Raw genomic sequence first — 19,650 nt, 5'->3', positions numbered from 1 at the left:
TGTTGTATTCCTTTAAGTACTATCAGACATCGTTCTGGTACATAGCTAAGTTAGTTGCAATCAGTTTAATCTTGTCGAGATTTACTTTTGGAAAGCAATGTTAGGGCAGGTCCAGAGCAGTTTTTATTCTGGTACTAATTTAGTTTCAGTACCAAGGTGTGAGCCTTCTGTGGGCTAAGGCCCTCTGTATTAACAGTTCTTTCCATCTTGGCTGGGGATAACGTGGAATACTCCCAACCCTGCGTGAGCTCCGGGAATGGTTCAGTCTCCTGCTTTCCTCTGGATCTTTCCCTGGCATTAGGTCATGTTTTCTCACTCATATGCAGGTCAGTACGTAGTCAGAAACTTGTGGGGACCCCTCTGCAGTTCCTCGGGAACTTTATGTCATGCAACTCTCTTCTATCCAGCACGCTGCCATGCAAACTCTGACTACCTGGGTCTCTCGACTCCAGGCTCGGTCTCTGCAGTTCAGGGAGACTGGCATTCTGTTTGTTTCCCTTCCTGGCACTGTTGCCTGGAAACTGTATCCAGGCGGTAAGCTGGAGCAATTTTTGTTTTGTTTTCAGCCTTTGAAAGTTTATTAAAATATTTTCTGAAAGTACATTTGGAGCATAAATCAAAGTTTATATTCCAGAATCCTTTCTTGATAAGGGATTTTGAATGCTCTTGAAAATGAGTGCTTGGTTTTGGCTCTTTAACCTCATTTTGATTGAGTCTTATGTAGCTTTTCAGGCATGATGGAGCTATTTGCATTTGTTGAATATTTGGTAAAATAATTTGGTTTATATGTTTATGAAGATGTTATTTAACGGAGCCTATTGATTTCGAAAGGTCAAATTACCTTTCAAGAACTTATGCATTCTTTTATAGGGCTCAAAATCTCCTTCACCAAGACCAAACATGCCTATTCGATACTTCATAATGAAGAGTAGCAATTTGAGAAACCTTGAAATTTCTCAACAGAAGGGTATCTGGTCTACAACCCCTAGTAATGAGCGGAAGCTAAATCGAGCCTTTTGGGAAAGCAGCATGGTTTACTTGGTATTTTCTGTTCAAGGATCTGGACATTTCCAGGTGAGCCATCCTGAACCAGTAAAATGGGGTTGTTCTGGCTGCAGGTTAGACCACACAGATTAAAACAAAAGCCAAAAACCACCCTGGCTTTTTATTGTTTCGGGATGCAAGAACGCATCTCGTTTGACTGAGTATGAGGGATGTAGTGTTACCTCTTGAAGGGAATGACTCTAGGGATCCCGTTGTTTTCCTCGTCTTACCAGAACCTCTCTAGATGAGCCATTTCTCCTTCTGAGGACAGCTTTAGATTTACTATTTTTCAGGTGGATTAAGAGTAACGAGAAGCTTGACTTTTTGGTAAAATGTTTATTTAAATAGGCAAGGAAGTTAGAATTGATAATCCAGAATCTGAGTGTGTTTCTTAACTCCTCTTGACTCGATGTCTATCTGAATTTAGAAACTAAGGAATTTATTATTTGATATTATTATAATTTTTGGCAGTAAAAACTTACAGGTTAGATTGTATCTGTTTATCATGGAGTAAGTATGGGTTTAGGGCTGTTAATACATTATTTAGAAAGTATCTGTTCATATTGAAATTATGTTAGAAGGCTGGAATTGGTCTTCCCTCTAAAATTTGCTAATACATCTTTTTATAAAAAACAGTAAGTAACTTGTTTTTGTGAGATACCATTTTTATATTACATTTTTACCTTAAAATTTAAAAAACCTCAGAGCTTTCACAGATGAATTGAATTCAGACAATTTTAATATCATCCTCACCTTTCCCCTTGCCCTCGTTTTACCCGCAGGGATTTTCTAGGATGTCTTCTGAGATAGGAAGGGAGAAGAGCCAGGACTGGGGCTCAGCTGGACTGGGAGGAGTATTTAAGGTGGAGTGGGTCCGGAAGGAAAGTCTTCCCTTTCAGTTTGCTCACCACTTACTCAATCCCTGGAACGACAACAAGAAAGTCCAGATCAGCAGAGACGGGCAGGTATATAGTGGCATTTAATATTTGTCTTCTGCTTTTCTTTTTGTTTTGTTTTGCTGTTATTTGGTGGTTTGAGGAGGGAATGGAAGAGTACAGAATGTAGGTTCCATATGCACACGGGAGATGGTGGTTCCGATTTGTGGAGGAGCTGGTGAAAACCTGCTTGTAGGTGTTTGACAGAGCTCATGGCTTTTTTAACAGTTTGTAACTTTGGCTTCTCTCTGTCATTACATACATATAAAATCTTTCATAAGTTACTTCATGGAGGCTCCTGTTTTTGTCTTACTAATGGAAGATATGCTCAAAACTGAGCGTAATTCTGAAGTAATTTCACTGAAGTCTAAGGATAACAACAGTATCTGACTCCTTTGTGCCTTAACTAATTATGTAACATAAATAACAGCCTTTTTATATTTTTGTGGCTTGTTTTATTTCTGTTACGTTTGCTTGGCCTCTATCATGCTGCTGATGTGCATTTTGAACTAGTTAAGGGGATGGGAATTACCCTATATATGGACCACGGTACTAGCCGCTTTATATCAAGTAATTTAATTTAATGCATATTGAGTTATTAGGCCAGTTTTAGTCAGGAGAAATAGGAGAAATTATTCTAAGGTCACACAGCTAATAGTTTATTTAACCCATGTGATTCACTTTAAATCACCATATGGAAAGTGTTCGGGTTCTTTTTAAATGCACATCGTGTCACAAGAGGACTATAAATGACATTCTTTTAAATTGTATCAGAATATTTTAATTTTTATTCTATAATAAGGATTTTGAAGTAAGACTAATTCCTAAGATAAGAATATCATATACTCTCGATTATTTCATTAAAGCCCCCAAACATCTAATATGCTAGGTTTCATAGTAAATCTTTGAAAGCTGAAGCTGAGTGCTGTTGGTAAATCTCCATTAAAAATGAAATTCATTATTTCTAGATAGAAGTTCCAGGAGAACTCCATGGAAATTACCATCTTGTCACAGTTGTTGCTATTTTCGCAGGCTAACTATAATCTTGAAGTCTGGAATTGAACTTCACAAACCTGAACGCAGAGAATCAGAGCAATGTGATTTTATCATGTTCTGGTAGAAAAATGAAATTGAATGGACTTTTCTTACATTTTTATCAGCATAGGTTTTGGTGCTTTAAAAAATTCAATCTAGTTCCTTTCGTGTTTATTCTGACTTCTGCTTTATCTAGGAACTAGAGCCTCAGGTTGGTGAACAGTTGCTGCAGTTATGGGAACGCCTTCCACTGGGAGACAAAACTGTAACTGACTGAACTCAGGTTATACTCTCCTTGACCTTGAATTCTGGCAGTATTTATGATCACTAAGGACATCTTTCAAATTATTTATCTTTTTTTTTTTTTTTACTCTTTCAGAGCTCTGAGCTACAGAAGAACATCGTACCTGTTTAAAACCACCGAACACACTGACTTCTAAGAACTGAGGTGGAGATGTGTGTTACGAGTGAATGGGCTTTTCTGGTTCAGAGTGTCACTTAAGACCCACCATCTTCATATAAAGGAGAAAAGGGTAATTTAAATTTTTATAGTGATCATAAAAAATGATTATGTAATGTTGTTTATTTATATGTTTGTCATTGAATAAAATAGTAGTGGTTTCATTATTTGGCACAACAGCAGTTATTTGAAACATACTTAATTTGAAGTTAAACATTTCATTTGTTGAAGACACTGACTTATAACTCTTATTGAGGGTTTTTTTTTTTAATGCAAAGTAAATTGTTTCCTTTTAAGAAAGGCCTGAATGTATCTGAGCACCATTTTAGAACAGTCAACACTTAAGATTTGTTGTTAAAGAAGAAGCAAACAACCCAATTCTAAAAATGCCCCTTTTGAAAATAGTGTGTGCTGATTAAGGGCTATTCATTCTGCCATTTTAAACCTGAGATACATTAAGAAAAAAAGGAGAGATGTCTTTTTCTTTGATTATGAAGTACAGTAAGATCTGAAGGAAATCAGGGTTCCTCCCTCCCTGTCTTTGATCAGATCAGATTTAGTGCTTATTCTTATTCCTGGTCCTGCCTCTTAACTCGGTGTGTGCCATACCCTTCCCTTCCTCCCGTGTTACAACCTTCACACCTCTCTTACGTGAGCACAGTAATTATGTCCTCTTCGTTTTGGCTAGAGAAACTTGATTTAGACAAGTTAAAAATGGAAACAAATTAAACGTGTTAAAAAAAAAGTGCCCAACAGTTAGTGAGAGCTTGGTTGGTGTATGTTTTTCAAACTAAAGCCTACAGCACTGCAATTCTAAATGCTTTCTATTTGTTTTCTAGTACTTTCCATCCTATTTACATTTTTGGATTTCTTATTTTTTTGCATTTATGGTTTAATAAATGGGAGGTAATTTTTTATAAACTTGTGTTAGTGCCAACTCACTTATATCTTTGTCATCTCAGGATTATTTGATACCTTTACCACCACTGTCTATAAAGGTTCCCCAGAAGCTTTTTGAAGGGAAATAAAGGTATAGGGAAAATGAAAGAAATGTCTGGGTTACTGAGCTCTTAAATAGAGCAGCTTTGATAGCACTTCTCATGATATATTTGGGTTATTGCTATGTGAAGAAAAACCAACCCAAATCTGATTTAAAGACAAGAAGACAACTCCTGAGTTCTTTGCTTCTGCATTTGAGAACAAAGAAGTGAAAAGTCATGGGTCAGCATAAGATCTTGAGAACCCTTCTTTCTCTTGGAAAGCATTGTATGTTGGCACAGTAGTTTAAAATGGCAGCTGTGATTTTTGCCTATATTTGTAGTTACTGGTTTTTTGTTTGTTTTATACTTTGAGAGATACACCTGTAAATTGAGCCTATGTGAATTATGTTCTGCTGTATGTGTATTACAGTTCTTTTCCTATTAGAGCAACTTGTGTTTTTTCTGATAATGTAGATACATTTTGTTGAGGTATATATTTAGCAGTTTACGGTGTTCTAAATTTGGAAGTGAGGACTTTTAAAAAAATAAAACTTACTTTAATTTTCTTCTGTTTTCTAATATCTAGCTCTGAATGTAAATGATGTTTGTTGATATTTAAAATGAACACAATTTGAATGTAATTAAAATGCTGTTTTTGGAAGAGATGAACTTTAAATATACTTATTAAATGAAATTCTGTTAAAATATCTAGATCTTGTTATTTCTGACAGTCTATAATAGGGCTAAGGTAACACTGATCAACAATATCCCTTGAAATATTAGTGAATTTCAAACACCTTGAAGAATACTAAATTGATAGAGAAGGTGATGATTTCATATCAGTGTCTCCTCCTTGAAAAAATTTGCCTTATTACCATAAGGGGATGGAAAAAAAGCTCAGGACATGTTCAGTATGAAATCTTTTGAATGTGTTCTCCGTCAGGACACTGCATCTTGGTAACGTGCCCCTGTATGCACTGCACACCCCAGCCTCACTCTTCCGGTTACAGCAAAGCTTGGTGTCGAGGAGAGCATAATCTCAAATGTGTACTTTAGGGAAAGACCGATTCATTTAAGACTTTGTCCTCAGAGACTCTTTCTTCACCATATATAAAGCTTTATTTCCTGCAACAGGGAAAGTCTGGAGGACCAAGTCAAATGAGCTTCACCCCTGAATCAACACCGGGGCACACATCCTGCCCCTGAACACACCACCGATAGGTGACCACGCGTTCCAGTCTGTGAGCTTCCCGCAGCACACGTGCTCACTGTGCTCCAGAACTTTCCACAGATCCTCTTCACGCAAAGGCCCGCCACACAGTGCACTCACTTCTGCCCAAGGCCCCTGCGTGTGCCTCGGTCTTCGCAGCCAAGGGTGAAATTTCCAGTCGGCTGTCTCATAAAATCACAAACGCTGCATACTGAAAATGGAACTACTGTTCTTTCCTACAACGTGCTCCACCAAAAGCTGCTCTCTCTTCAGCGGCCGCCATTTCCGCAAGGGGCGTGGGGGATGGGCTCGGAACACAGGTGTGTACAGCGTGCTGTAGTGGAAGTTCTGTATTACAGTGATCCCGTTTCCGTTTTGGTATACTCTAGCCAGGATTGAATGTATTAGATGAAATGGGAGGATCTTGTTTAATCTGAAACCCCCATTGCCCCCTTTCCGTCCCCCCCCCCTTTTTTTTTAAAGATTTTATTTATTTGAGAGAGAGAATGAGACAGAGAGCATGAGAGGGGGGAGGGTCAGAGGGAGAAGCAGACTCCCCGCTGAGCAGGGAGCCCGATGCGGGACTCGATCCCGGGACTCCAGGATCATGACCTAAGCCAAAGGCAGCCGCTTAACTGACTGAGGCACCCAGGTGCCCCCCCCCTTTTTTTTTTACTTAAACATTTTTATGATAATTTAATGGAAGTTGTTTGTCAGTTAATGTTGGTTCTAGTCCTTCAAACTGTTCATATCTGCTTTATAACATTCACTGTACTAACCCTTCTTCAGGTTGTGGTGGGGGGTAGTGACAGTTTAGTTAACATCCTCAAGATAAAGTCTTAGTGAAAAATGAATAAATGTTCTTTAGTTACATTTAAAAAAATATTCCCTTGCGGTTGCTCAAGGCCAGAAAACTTGCAGTCATCCTTGACATCTTTCCTTTGCTTAATCTCATCCAGCAGAAAATTTTCTTGGGTCTACCTTCAAAATAGACCTAAACCCTGACTGTTTCTCCCCTCATCTGTCACAACCACTCTGGACTGAGCCATAGTCCTCCTCACCTGGGTTACTGAAATTGCTTCCTAAGATGCCTTCCCTCTTCGACCTCTCCCCCCTGCCACCATTCTGTTTTCCACAGAGAAACCCATGATCCTTTCAAAACAATTTGCATTACTCGGCTGCTCAAAACCCTGCAGTGGCTCCCCATTTCTCTCAGGAGCCAAAGTCCTTACAATGGCACCAACGTGACATGATCTGTCCTCTGCTTACTCCACTCTAGCCTCACCGGCCTTCCCACTGTTCCTTGAATATCCTAGGCCTGTTCTAGCCCAGAGACGTGTGTGAGCTGTTGGCTCTGCCTAGAATGCTCTTCCCAGATCTGTTTGGCCATCTGTAAACATGGGGTGATGTCCCTTTGAATTAGTGTTTTTGTATTTTTTGGTTAACATGTAGTGTTAGGTTTCCTGTGAAGTTTTCTGTAAAGCTTATTTAACTTTTAGAAGTAACATACAGTAAATCCAACTTTTTTTAAATGTGCAGCTCTGAATTTTGACACCAACACAGACTTACGGAACTTTCACCTCAATTAGGATACGGTTCCATCACCCCCAAAACGTTCTCATGCCATCCCTTTGTAGTAACAGCTTCCTCTCCCCACTCATGCCATCCAGCCATAGATCTGTTCTCTGACATTCTAGTTTTCTCCTTTTGAGAACATACAGGTCGATTCTTACAGTATTGTAACCTTGTGGGACTGGCTTCTGTCACTCAGCATAATGCCTTTGAGATTGATCCAAGTTGTGTATATCAAAGTTCATTTCCTATTCCTGCCAAGTAGTATTCCATTGTATAGAATGTGCCACATTTTTGGAAGCCATTTACCTGTCAATTACACACACGTGTGATTATATATAGAACAGCTAACCATTGGTGCACAGGTTTTTGTGTGGAAATGTTTCCGTTTGTTGAGTAAATACCTAGGACCGGGATTGCCGAATCAATGATGGTAAGTGTGTTTTATAAGAAACTGCCAAACTATTGTCCAGAGTGGCTATACCTGTTTGCATTCCTACCAGCAACGCTTTAGAGTTCTAGTTGCTCTATACTTGACAGCACTTACTATGGTCAGTATCTTTTTTTTCTCTTTAAGTTGAAAATACACATCAATTTTATGAAATTGTTGCTAAATTCCACTGAAGAAGAATATAACTATTACTACAAAGTACCTGTTCTGCATGTTATTTTGTTGTATTTGGTGCAGTAACTTCATAAATATAAATACACTGTAATCGGTAAGTTTAAATTGAGACACCTGCTAGAGGTAATCCGATATATCTAAGAAAGGTGTGTTCATTACCTCTCTTCATTTCTTTTTATTTTATTTATTTTTTTTAAAGATTTTTATTTATTTATTTGACAGAGGCAGACACAGCGAGAGCAGGAACACAAGCAGGGGGAATGGGAGAAGGAGAAGCAGGCTTCCCGCGGAGCAGGGAGCCTGATGCAGGGGCTCGATCCCAGGACCCTGGGATCATGACCTGAGCCAAAGGCAGACGCTTAACGACTGAGCCACCCAGGCGCCCCATCTTTTTATTTTTTTTATTGTGATAAATGTATTCCTTAATCCCCATCACCTATTTCCCCCATCCCCCACCACTTCCCTGCTGGTAGGTTTGTTTTCTATAGTTAAGAGTCTATTTCTTGGTTTCTCTCTCTCTTTTTCCTTTGCTTATTTGTCTTATTTCTTAAATTCCATATATGAGTGAGATCATACGGTAATTGTCTTTCTCTGGCTTCTTTTGTTGGGCATTATACTCTAGCTCTATCCATGTTGTTGCAAATGGCAAGATTTCATTCTTTTTATGTCTGAATAATATTCCATTGTATATATTTGCCACTTCATCTTAACCCATTCGTCAATCGATGGACAGACACTTGGGCTGCTTCCATGATTTGGCTAATGCTGCAATAAACATGAGGTGATGTCCCTTTGAATTAGTGTTTTTGTATTTTTTGGTTAAATACCCAGTCGTGCAAGTACTGGATCATAGGGTAGTTCTATTTTTAATTTTTTGAGGAACCTCTATACTGTTTTCTTCCAGAGTGGCTGCACCAGTTTGCATTCTCACCAACGGTGCATGAGGGTTCCTTTTTCTCCACATCTTCACCAACATTTGTTGTTTCCTGTGTTTTTGATTTTAGCCATTCTATATTCAATATCTTCTGTTTTTATCATTTTTTTTAGATGTGCAATAGTATCTGATCATGGTCTTGGGTTGTATCTTTCTAATGGCTCCTAATGTTGAACATATTTTCATGTGCTTATTATGTCACTCAATCCATTTGGGCTGCTATAACAAAGTACCACAGACGGTGTAGCTTACACACCACAGAAATTTATTTCTCACAGTTCTGGAGTCTGAAAGTCCAAGATCAGGGTGCTGGCATCGTCAGGTTTTGGGAGAAGCCTCTTCTCAATTGCAGACTGCTGGCTTCTTGTGTCTTCACATGGTGGAAAGCGACACAAACGTTCAGCGTTTAGCAGTCACCCATTTATCTTCTTTGGTGAAGTGTCTCTCCAAGTGATCTGACCATTTTAAAATTAAATACACTGGGGTGCCTGGGTGGCTCAGTCAGTTAAGCATCTGCCTTCGGCTCAGGTCATGATCCTGGAGTCCTGGGATCGAGCCCAATGTTGGGCTCCCTGCTCAGCGGGGAGTCTGCTTCTCCCTTTCCCACTCCCCCTGCTTGTGTTCCCTCTCTCACTGTGTCTCTCTCTGTCAAATAAATAATCTTAAAAAAAAAAATTAAACCCATTGTTTTCTTACTGTTGAGTTTTGAGAGTTCATTATGTATAGTACTCCCCTTTTATGTACAGGGATACAGTGATCTCATACCCCCAGTGGATGCCTGAAACCATGGATAGTACCAAACCCTATATACTGTGTGTTTTTTTTTTTTCTATACATACACACCTATGATAAAATTTAATTTATAAATTAGGCATAGTAAGAGATTAACAACAACTAATCAAATAGAACCGTTATGAGAATATACTGTAATAAAAGTTATGTGAATGTGGACTCAAAATATCTTAACTGTACTGTAGCCACCCTTCTTGTGATCATGTGAAATGATAAAATGCTTGCATGACGAGATGAAGCGAAGTGAATGATGTAGGCATTGTGACATAGCGTTAGGCTACTACTGACCTGATGATACCTGAGGAGGAGAATCACTTGCTTCTGGATTGAGAGTGTGGGTACCTGAAACCTTGGATAGGGAGGGCTGCTGTATTTGGAGTACAAGTTTTTTGGTCAGTTATGTGATTTGCAAATACTTTTTCTCTGCCTGTAGCTTGTCTTTTCGTTCTCTCCACAGTAGTTTTTAGTTTTTTGTAGGTTTACAGTATTTTTTTGTAGTTTTAAATTTTGATGAACTACAATTTACCAATTTTTTCCTTTTATGGATTGTGATTTTGGTGTCATGTCTAAGAACTTTTTGCTTTATCCCAGGTTATGAAGTTTTTCTTCTATGTTTCTTCCTAAAAGTTCTGTAATTTTTTATTTTTAGATTCATGATCCATTTTGAGTTAATTTTTGTCCAAGTTGTGATATTTAGGTTGAGGTTCATTTTTATGCATGTGGATATTCAGTGTGTCTAACACTATTGTTGAAAAAGTGCTCTTTATTGAATTGTTTTTGTACTGTTGTAAAAAATCAGTTTGCCATGTTTGTTTGGCTCTATTTCTGGAGTCTGTTATGTTCCATTGATCTATGTATCTGTCCCTTCACCAATACCGTAGTCTTGATTATTGGTGCTTTAGAGCAATTTTTAAAAATTGGGTAGTGAAGACTTGTACTTTTTTAAAAAATGTATTTATTTAAAGTAATCTGTACACCTGACGTGGGACTCAAACTCATGACCCCAAGATCAAGAGTCACATGCTCTTCTGGCTGAGCCAGCCAGTAGTCCCAAGGGCTTGCACTTCTAACTAAAATGAAGTAACATCGACCAGATTTACTTTCTTGCCTGAAACAACATATATATAAATACATGAAACAATGGTTTTCAAGACACTGGACATCGGGCAGTGAAGAACAGTAATCCCTGAGAGATGAGAAACAAAGAGACCTGCCCAAGCCTACTGCCTTGTGAGATTTCCAGGCCATGGCACAGGGAGGGGGAGTTGAAGCAGAACTTGACAGAGTCCTGAGCAGAGGTGACAAGAGTCGAGAGTGGGGAAACCAAACAGGTAGAGTTCATAGAACAGAACACCAGAGGGAGGACTGCATACAGAGAGAACTCCAGAGATGTGTAGACAGTCCCTCTGCAGTATTCAGCAGAGTGCTGATCCATGCATGCATGTGCAGAAATGGTCAGGAAAAGAACCATTTGAAAGGATTAAAGGGAATAGTACCCGTTCCCACCAGCCAGACTTGTGAAAATCCAAAGGAAGGCGGAGAAGAGGAAAAAAAAAAAAAGAACAAATGGAAATAACAAATAGACACAAAAATAATGAACGAAAATAAAACAAGTAGCAAGATGATAGACTCACACCTAACAAAATCAATAATCATATTGTCTAAAAATCCCAATTAAAAGGCACCTGGCTGGCTCAGTCAGTGGAGCGTGCAACTTTTGATCTCTGGGTCGGGGGTTTGAGCCCCACATTGGGTGTAGAGATTTCTTTCTTTTTTCTTTAAAAAAAAAACAAAACTAGTATGGCTATGTTAATATCACGCAAAGAGAATTCAGAGCAAAGAATATAATGAGGGATAAAGACAGTCATTTAGTCATGATAAAAGGGTCAGTGCATATAATAATCCTAAACACTTAGGTATCTATAAAAAAGCTTCAAAATACTTAAGTAAAAATTGATAGAACTGAAAGGGAAAATATTACATAAGTTCACAATTATTGTCAGAGATTTCAGAACATAACCATCCAACAGCAGCAGAATACACATTCTGTAAGTGCACACAGAACATGTATCATGATAGACCATTCTGTGGGTCATAGAACAAATTTCAAATTTATTTTTTATTGTGTAAGAGTACTTAAGATCTACTGTCTTAAATTTTTAAGTACACAATAATGTTAACTATAGGCACAAAGTTGTACAGCAGATCTCTAGAATGTAGTCATCTTGTATAACTGAAACTTTCTGCCCTTTGAACAGCAATCTTTCATTTCTTTCTCTCCCTAGTCCCTGGCAACTGCTATTCTCTGTTTCTATGATTTTGACTATTTTAGATACTTCATGTAAGTGGCATGATTCAATATTTGTCCCTCTGTGATTGGCTTATTTCAATTCACATAATATTCTCCAACTTTATTCCTTTTGTGGTGTGTGGCAGGGTTTCTTTCTTTTTTAAGACTGCATAATATTCCAATGTATGTATTTATTACATTTTCTTGACCATTCATTGATAGGCATTTAGGTTGTTTCCATGTCTTGGCTATTTTGAATAATGCTGCAATGAACATGGAATGCACGTATCTTTCTGAGATCCTGATTTCAATTTCATTTTATATATATACCCAGAAGTGGGATTGCTGAATCAATATGGTAATTTTGTTTGTAAAAATCTCAGTAAATTTGGGGCACCTGGGTGACTCAGTCAGTTAAGCGTCTGACTCTTGATTTCGGCTCAGGTCATGATCTCAGGGTCACGGGATCCCTGTGTTGGGCTCTGCACTCAGTGTGGAGTCTGCTTGAGATTCTCTCTCTCCCTCTCTGCCCCTTTCCCCACTTGTGTGTGCTCTCTCTCAAAATAAATAAAATCTTAAAAAAAACTCAATAAATTTAAAAGGATTCAAGTGCTACAAAGTGTGTTCTCTGACAATGGTTTTAATTAGAAATGAGTGATGTCTGACTTCAAACTAGCTAGAACAATCAATGTTCTCCCATAAGTTCCAGGATTGACTCTCATTGGATCAATTGGTCATTGCTTATCTCCATACCACTCTCCAGTCATTGCAGTAATTGGCTAAATGTATAGAAAATCTCACCCCAAACACACGGACCAAGAATAGGAGAGAAATAGTTCTTTAAAGGATTATCAAAGTAATATTACCAGAATTTAAATTCTGGGGCTGGCAAAATTATTAGCTATCCAATACCAAAACTAGAACTTTCTTCCTAGAAAACTTTCTAGAACTAATTAGTGAGTTTATCAAGGTTGCAGTATACAAGGTCAATATACCCCAAGATATTTTTAAATTTTTATATACTTGCAACAAACAATTGGAGGTTAAAATAAAAACAATACCATTTTTAATAACATAAAATGTATCAAATACCTAGGACTAATAGCTGACAAAAGATGTAAAAAGCTTATAGGTTGGAAAATACAAAATACTGCTGAGAGAAATTAAAGAAGACCTAAGAAATAAATACAGATTTACCTTGTTCATGGGTTGGAAGACTCAATATTGTTAAGATGTAAATTCTCTCCAATCCCAATCAAAACCCCAGCACCTTTTTTTGTAGACACTGACAAATTGATTCCAAAATTCATATGGAAATGCAAAGAATCTAGAATAGCCAAAACTATTCTGAAAAAGAACCACTTTGGAGGGCTTACACTACCTGATTTCAAGACTTATAAAGCCATAGTACACAAAACAGCTTGATACTGGCATATAGAAAGACAAATAGATCGATGGAACGTAATGGAGAGTCCAGAAGTGACCACAACATCTATGGACAACTGAATTTTTTTTTTAACAAGGACATAATAGAAATGTGATGGAGGAAGTATAGTCCTTCCAACAGATGGTGATGGAAACAATTGGCTATCCCTATGCAAAATAATGAACTTAGATCTCTGTCTCACATAATATACTAACATTAACTCCTAATACATCATAGGCTTACATGTAAGAGCTACAACTATAGAACTTCTAGGAGAAAACAGGAGAAAATTTTATCTTGGCTTATGCAGAGATTCCTTAGATCCGCTGTCTCTAAAAGAACAAAAAGATAAATTTGGCCTCATCAAAATTTAAAACTTCTGTTCTTCAAAAGACACTGTTAAGAGAATGAGAACACAAGCCATACACTGCAGGAGAATATTTGGAAGACATATATTTAATAAAGGAGTTGCATCCAGAATACCTAAAAAAATTGTCAAAACTCTACAGTAAGGAAAAAAAACCAACCCAATTAAAAAATTGGGCCATTTGAACAGATACTTCACCAAAGAGGATAGAAGACAAATAAGTACATGAAATAATGCTCAACACCAATAGTCATCAGGAATGCAAGCTAAAAGCCACCATGAGATACCATTGCCCATCTATTAGAGCAGCTAACATGAAAAAGACTCCCTGCGCCAAGTGTTGACAAGGATGTGGCGGAACTGGACTTCTCACCCACTGATGAGGGGGGAATGTAAAATGATAGAACCACTTTAGAAAGTAATTGGACATTTTCTGAAAAAGTTAAGCATATACTTAACCACATTCCACTCCTAGGTACTGATTTAGTTTTTTCCTGATTTGCATATTTTCATTATAGTAATTGTATTCCTTGTTTTCATGTCCTGCCTCCTTCTTCACAGACTATACACTTCTTGGAGGGGGAGAACATTTCAATTTTATAGACTGAGTTTCTTGCACAATGTCTAGTAGGCATTTAATGCATAATTGTTTAAGAAATTACTTAGAGGAATAAAGAAAATAACAAGAAAAATTCATTATTGAATATGAATTTTACCTCGTCTCTTTTTAGTATGGTACAATATTTTATTCTATTTATTTTAATTTAAAATTATAGGATAGTGTTTCCCCCATGACTATTGCAGACTCCTGATTCATTCATAGTAATGGGTACATGATATTTAATACATTTCATTTATTGTAATAAAATCCATAATTTTTTCCCCCTATTATAAATAGTGTTATTGCAAGCATTTTCTTATTTTAAGTAATTTGATTAGGACAGATACCCAGGAATGGTATTACTAGATGAAAGGGTATGAACAATTATATTACATTATTTTAAAGTATACTTGGCTACCAGTGTAGCATATGGATCCTTAAGCAGGATGATTTGAGTATAGAAATGGTTGTAGCTATACCTGGGTCAATTTTTTAAAATTTATTTTTATTTTTTAGAAGTGTTTTTTAGCTTTATTTATTTTTATTTTTATTTAATTCTATTTTTTAGAGAGAAAGAGAGCACATGGGGAGTGGGGGAAGGGCAGAGGGAGAGGAGGAGAGAGAATCCCAAGCAAGCTCCATGCCCAGTGTGAGCCCGGTGTGGGGCTCGATCTCACGACTCTTAGGATCATGATCTGAGCCAAAATCAAGAGTTGGATGCTTAATCGACTGAGTTATCAGGCACCCCAAAGTTTGTTTATTTATTTATTTATTTTAAGATTTTATTTATTTATTTGAGACAGAGAGAATGAGAGAGAGAGAGCACATGAGAGGGGGGAGCGTCAGAGGGAGAAGCAGGCTCCCTGCCGAGCAGGGAGCCCGATGTGGGACTCGATCCCGGGACTCCAGGATCATGACCTGAGCCGAAGGCAGTCGCTCAACCAACTGAGCCACCCAGGCGCCCCCCCAAAGTTTATTTTTAAGTCAGGAAAATAATCTTTATTTTTTAAAATTTTTAAATTTTTATTTTTTTTTTGAGTAGGCGCCACGCCGTGTGGGGACCTCCAACTGAGGGCTCCAACTCACGACCCTGAGTTCAGGACCTGACTGAGATTAAGAGTCAGGTGCTTAACAGACTGAGCCCACCCAGGTGCCCCAGGAAAATAACCTTTAAAAAAAATTGGGCCTATTATCTTTGGGTTTAAAACACAAACACCTGTTTTTACTATTGGTTCTTTCTCTTCCATGTGGCAATAATTTTTTAAAAACAATTCTATAGTACAATTTATTTTTTCTAAGAACATGTTTCATCCATTCTTAATTTATCCTGGCTAACTATCAGAAACCCTTATATAAGTATGTAAATATGTAAAATACTGTCTTGTTTCAAAAAGGATTTGAGATTGTATTAAATTCTGGTGTGAAATGTTGGGGAAAATAACAACACAAGAAACTATTTCTTGGAGGACTGTATAAACAGCCTCGTGTAGGGTAGTCCGGTGAGGAAGGGCACCTATAACGTGCCAATACTTGGGATCATCTTTAGAGAAGATGTGGCTCCTGGAAATTTTTTTTCTATTTTTTTTTTGAGAGAGAGAGAGAAAGAGAGAGAGAGAAAAGGGGCAAAGAGAGAATCTTAAGCAGATTCCACGCTCAGCACGGAGCCCGACACGGGGTTCGATCTCACAACCCCGAGATCATGACCTGAGCCGAAATCAAGAGTGGGTCGCTTAACCAACTGAGCCACCCAGGTGCCCCATCTTCTGGAAATTTTAATGAGTTTTTGGTCTTTTGCTTTAAGTAAAAGTGCTATTAAGTACATAATAAAATATGCTGCATTGATGAAGAGTTATTTTGCTGTTCACCCTTATGAATTTGGTGTATCAATCACAAACTTTGGTGTTACTTAATTGTAAGTAACACATTCTGACTTAAAGTGGTAAAGGGATTTATTGGAATGGTGTCAGTCAAACAGTTCCCAGAATTGATGGGATTGAAGAATCAGATCTGGAAATGGGCAGGGGGAGATGGAATTAGAGCCAGGGAGAGAAAGGCTGGGTCAGGACACTGCCAATGCTAGATTCTCATTTCTTTTTCAGTGATTTTCCAGCCTCCCCTGTATCTTTGTCACACTCTCTGAAGAATCAAGGACTGGCCAAGCAGTAGGACAGAGAAGGTTCCAGGGGTAGGAAAGAGGAGGGGTCCCTGGCAGGCTCAGTTGCTAGAGCATGTGACCCTTGATCTCAGGGTTGTAAGTTCAAGCTCCACGGTCGGCATGGAGCCTACTTAAAAAAAAAAAAAAAAAAAAAGAAGAGGAAGAAGTTCTGGCCTCTTCTGCCTCCCACCTCCCACTGTTTTACAACTAGTTGTAAAACAATAAAGTATCTCCTCAAATAGGATGTTTGGGTTATGGTTAGCTTTAAAAAAAAAAAAGTCGTGGATCTGTTACATGTATTGATTCCTGATGATTATAGGATCATTTTTCATTTTCCTAATAACGTGTACAGTGGAGGTTCTTAAACTGTGAGCCGTGCATGACTGGGGAGGGGGAAGGCCACAAATTCCTGAAATTATACACAGAATTTTGATATGAGTGCCTTTTGCATTGTTGGGTGGCATGAGGGTGCATAACTTTTGTTAGCTTCTCCAGGAGGCCCACAGCCTACAAAAAGTTAAGAGATCCTAACTGGAATGTTCTACATAATTACTTTCTCGCTGTGAAATTTCATTTGTATGAATTGTCGCTAGTATTACTAGTTTATGCCGCTAGATGGCGCTGTGGTGCGCATTTCAAATGTCAATCGCAAGTTTCATTTATTTATTGAGTGAAAAAGCATCGTGATTTATTTATTTTTTTTATTTTATTTTGTTTTATTTTTAATTTTATTATGTTATGTTACTTAGCCACCAAACGGTACATTATTAGTATTTGATGTAGTGATCCACGATTCATTGTTTGTGTATAACACTCAGTGCTCCATGCAGGACGTGCCCTCTTTAATACCCATCACCAGGCTAACCCATCTCCCCACCCCCCTCCCCTCTAGAACCCTCAGTTTGTTTCTTGGAGTCCATAGTCTCTCACGGTTCATCTCTCCCTCTATTTCCCCCCCCTTCATTTTTCCCTTCCTTCTCCAAATGTCCTCCATGTTATTCCTTATGTTCCACATATAAGCAAAACCATATGATAATTGACTTTCTCTGCTTGACTTACTTCACTTAGCATAATCTCCTCCAGTCCCAACAAGCATCGAGATTTAAATGGCAAGTCCTCAAGTTCATTTTAAGTTGGAAGGAACTTCCAAAATCACCTAGTTCCATCTCATTGTTTTACAGAGAGACAACCTGATGCCCAAAAGGTTAAGGAAGAACTTTGACCGGGACCAGACCTTTTGAAAAGTCAAAAGGATGCGCTGAGAGGAAGAACAGCCGGAGCTGGGGCTCTCCTCCTACCAAACTGTACTTGAACGCTGGCTGCAGCCTCTGGCCTTGGAAGGGCTAGGGGTGGTACTGCTTGTGGACTTTAGATTCTTTGGTTCTGAGACATTGGTATATTTCAGTTACAGTCAAGATCTGAAATGTGGTCCCTCTCCCCTGCTGGAGGGTGATACTGTTGAGGAGGGCTTTATGTAGTTAAGGAGGGAAGTTGCACAGGTTCTTCCTTGTGATTAACCCTCTCCCATGGCCTTCCCTGGTTGGCTTTAGACACGGCTTACAGTTACGAGCATTGTGTTCTTTCCAGAGCCAACGTCGACCTTATAAATATATATATAAGCAGTATTGATGACACATAAGGGACTTGCTAGGTTGAGTGGAGGGTTTTATAGTTGACAGTTTCTAGGCATTTACATAATAGTTGAGCATGGACGTTTTTATTGTATATGTATGTGTTTTTTTTTTTTAAAGATATTATTACTTGTCAGAGAGAGAGAGGGAGAGAGCGCGAGCACTAGCAGGGGGAGCGGCAGGCAGAGGGAGAAACAGGCTCCCCCGCTGAGCAAGGAGCCGGCTGTGGGACTCGATCCCAGGACCCTGGGATCATGACCTGAGCCAAAGACAGACGCCTGACCGACTGAGCCACCCAGGCGTCCCTGTATGTGTGTTATAAAACACTCTCATAAGAATCCATTACTTCCTGCTAGTCATAGTTTCTGTGATGAACACCATGATTAGTTATTCAGGTGCCCCACTGGGAAGGAAGAACTTCCTCCCCCAGGACTGGGTGGGCTGCGCGCAGCGGCCCTCGGCTGTCAGAGCCTCGTGGTGTTGCTCCAACTGAAGAGAGCTGCCTTGCCCGAGTCATGTCCCCTTTCCCGGGTGGCCCATCTCCAGTGGCCGATTGATGTCTGGGGTGTAAACACTCAGCCTTCTCATCCCAACTCCGGACGACTCCGAAGAGTCATCCCAGCCTCAAGACTTCCTGTGGGGAGGATAGAGAGCACCAGTGAGACTATGGAGGCTCTTCTTTTCCCTCTGGCCAACTCTGCTTCCTTGCTTCCCCCTTTCTGGTGTCTGTCACTAAAATACCCCTGCATGCCATTCTCCTCCTCAGAGTCAGACCCAACCTGTGACGGTTGGTGGCCAAAAGTAATCCCCAAATGCAGATGCTGGGATAAGATTCTGGATCTGGATTATGCACGAATGGCTTGACAATGAGGACTCCCATCAACAGTGGTGAGCTGAGTGCAGACAGCCTCTGGCACAAGGTAGCAATGCGGATGTTGAAATTTTTGACCCTGTGTGGGTCACGTGACTACTTCCTCACTGTGTGCAGGGTGAGAAGGGGTCTGACCTGGGTCCTGTACTTGGCAGCCAGGGATCAGGCAGGGCATTGTGATGGAGATTCCACAGAATCACATGGGGGAGGGTGGGAGTTCACCAAAGAAAAGGAAGATGAGGTGTCCAGCGCAGTTGCTAAAGTGTTATTATGGCCCACAAGGCTCTACTCAACCTGGCCTTTCTAAACTTCATGTCCTTCCACTGTGCCCCCCCACAGCCACCAGGCAATGCTAGACTTCTAACTGTTCCTTAAATAAGTGGAGCATTTAGTTCCTGTCTTGGGTCTTTTTTAAAAAAAATTTTATTGTTATGTTAATCACCATACATTACATCATTAGTTTTAGATGATGTGTTCCATGATTCATTGTTTGTGCATAACACCCAGTGCTCCATGCAGAATGTGCCCTCTTTAATACCCATCACCAGGCTAGCCCATCCCCCCACCCCCCTCCTCTCTAGAACCCTCAGTTTGTTTTTCAGAGTCCATCGTCTCTCATGGTTCGTCTCCCCCTCCGATTTCCCCCCCTTCATTCTTCCCCTCCTGCTATCTTCTTCTTCTTCTTTTTTTTTAACATATATTGTATTATTTTTTCAGAGGTA

General features: G+C 39.2%; 1 protein-coding gene across 5 annotated transcripts in view; it reads left to right on the top strand.

Annotated features, from left to right (window-relative positions):
• Nucleotides 1-18,167, top strand: part of YTHDC2 (YTH N6-methyladenosine RNA binding protein C2) — an 85,685-nt gene extending 67,518 nt beyond the window's left edge. For 3 of the 5 annotated variants that reach the window (XM_006735077.3, XM_081827244.1, XM_081827247.1), the window contains 4 exons: nucleotides 871-1,074; nucleotides 1,827-2,009; nucleotides 3,211-3,297; nucleotides 3,394-5,161. In XM_006735077.3, coding sequence (XP_006735140.2) covers nucleotides 871-1,074; nucleotides 1,827-2,009; nucleotides 3,211-3,291 — 468 coding nt within the window. In that variant the 3' untranslated portion in view covers nucleotides 3,292-3,297; nucleotides 3,394-5,161. Of the gene's footprint in view, nucleotides 1-870; nucleotides 1,075-1,826; nucleotides 2,010-3,210; nucleotides 3,298-3,393; nucleotides 5,162-17,607 lie in introns of those variants that run through there. The other 2 variants (XR_014147286.1, XM_081827246.1) reach the window with 2 other exon arrangements.
• Nucleotides 18,168-19,650: the final 1,483 nt, after the last annotated feature.

This window comes from Leptonychotes weddellii, chromosome 7, assembly GCF_054177405.1.
Source record: "Leptonychotes weddellii isolate Sample4059 chromosome 7, ASM5417740v2, whole genome shotgun sequence".
Classification (NCBI taxonomy): domain Eukaryota; kingdom Metazoa; phylum Chordata; class Mammalia; order Carnivora; family Phocidae; genus Leptonychotes; species Leptonychotes weddellii.
The sequence above is the reverse complement of the archived record's forward strand: the minus strand, read 5'-3'. Positions and strand labels throughout refer to the sequence as shown.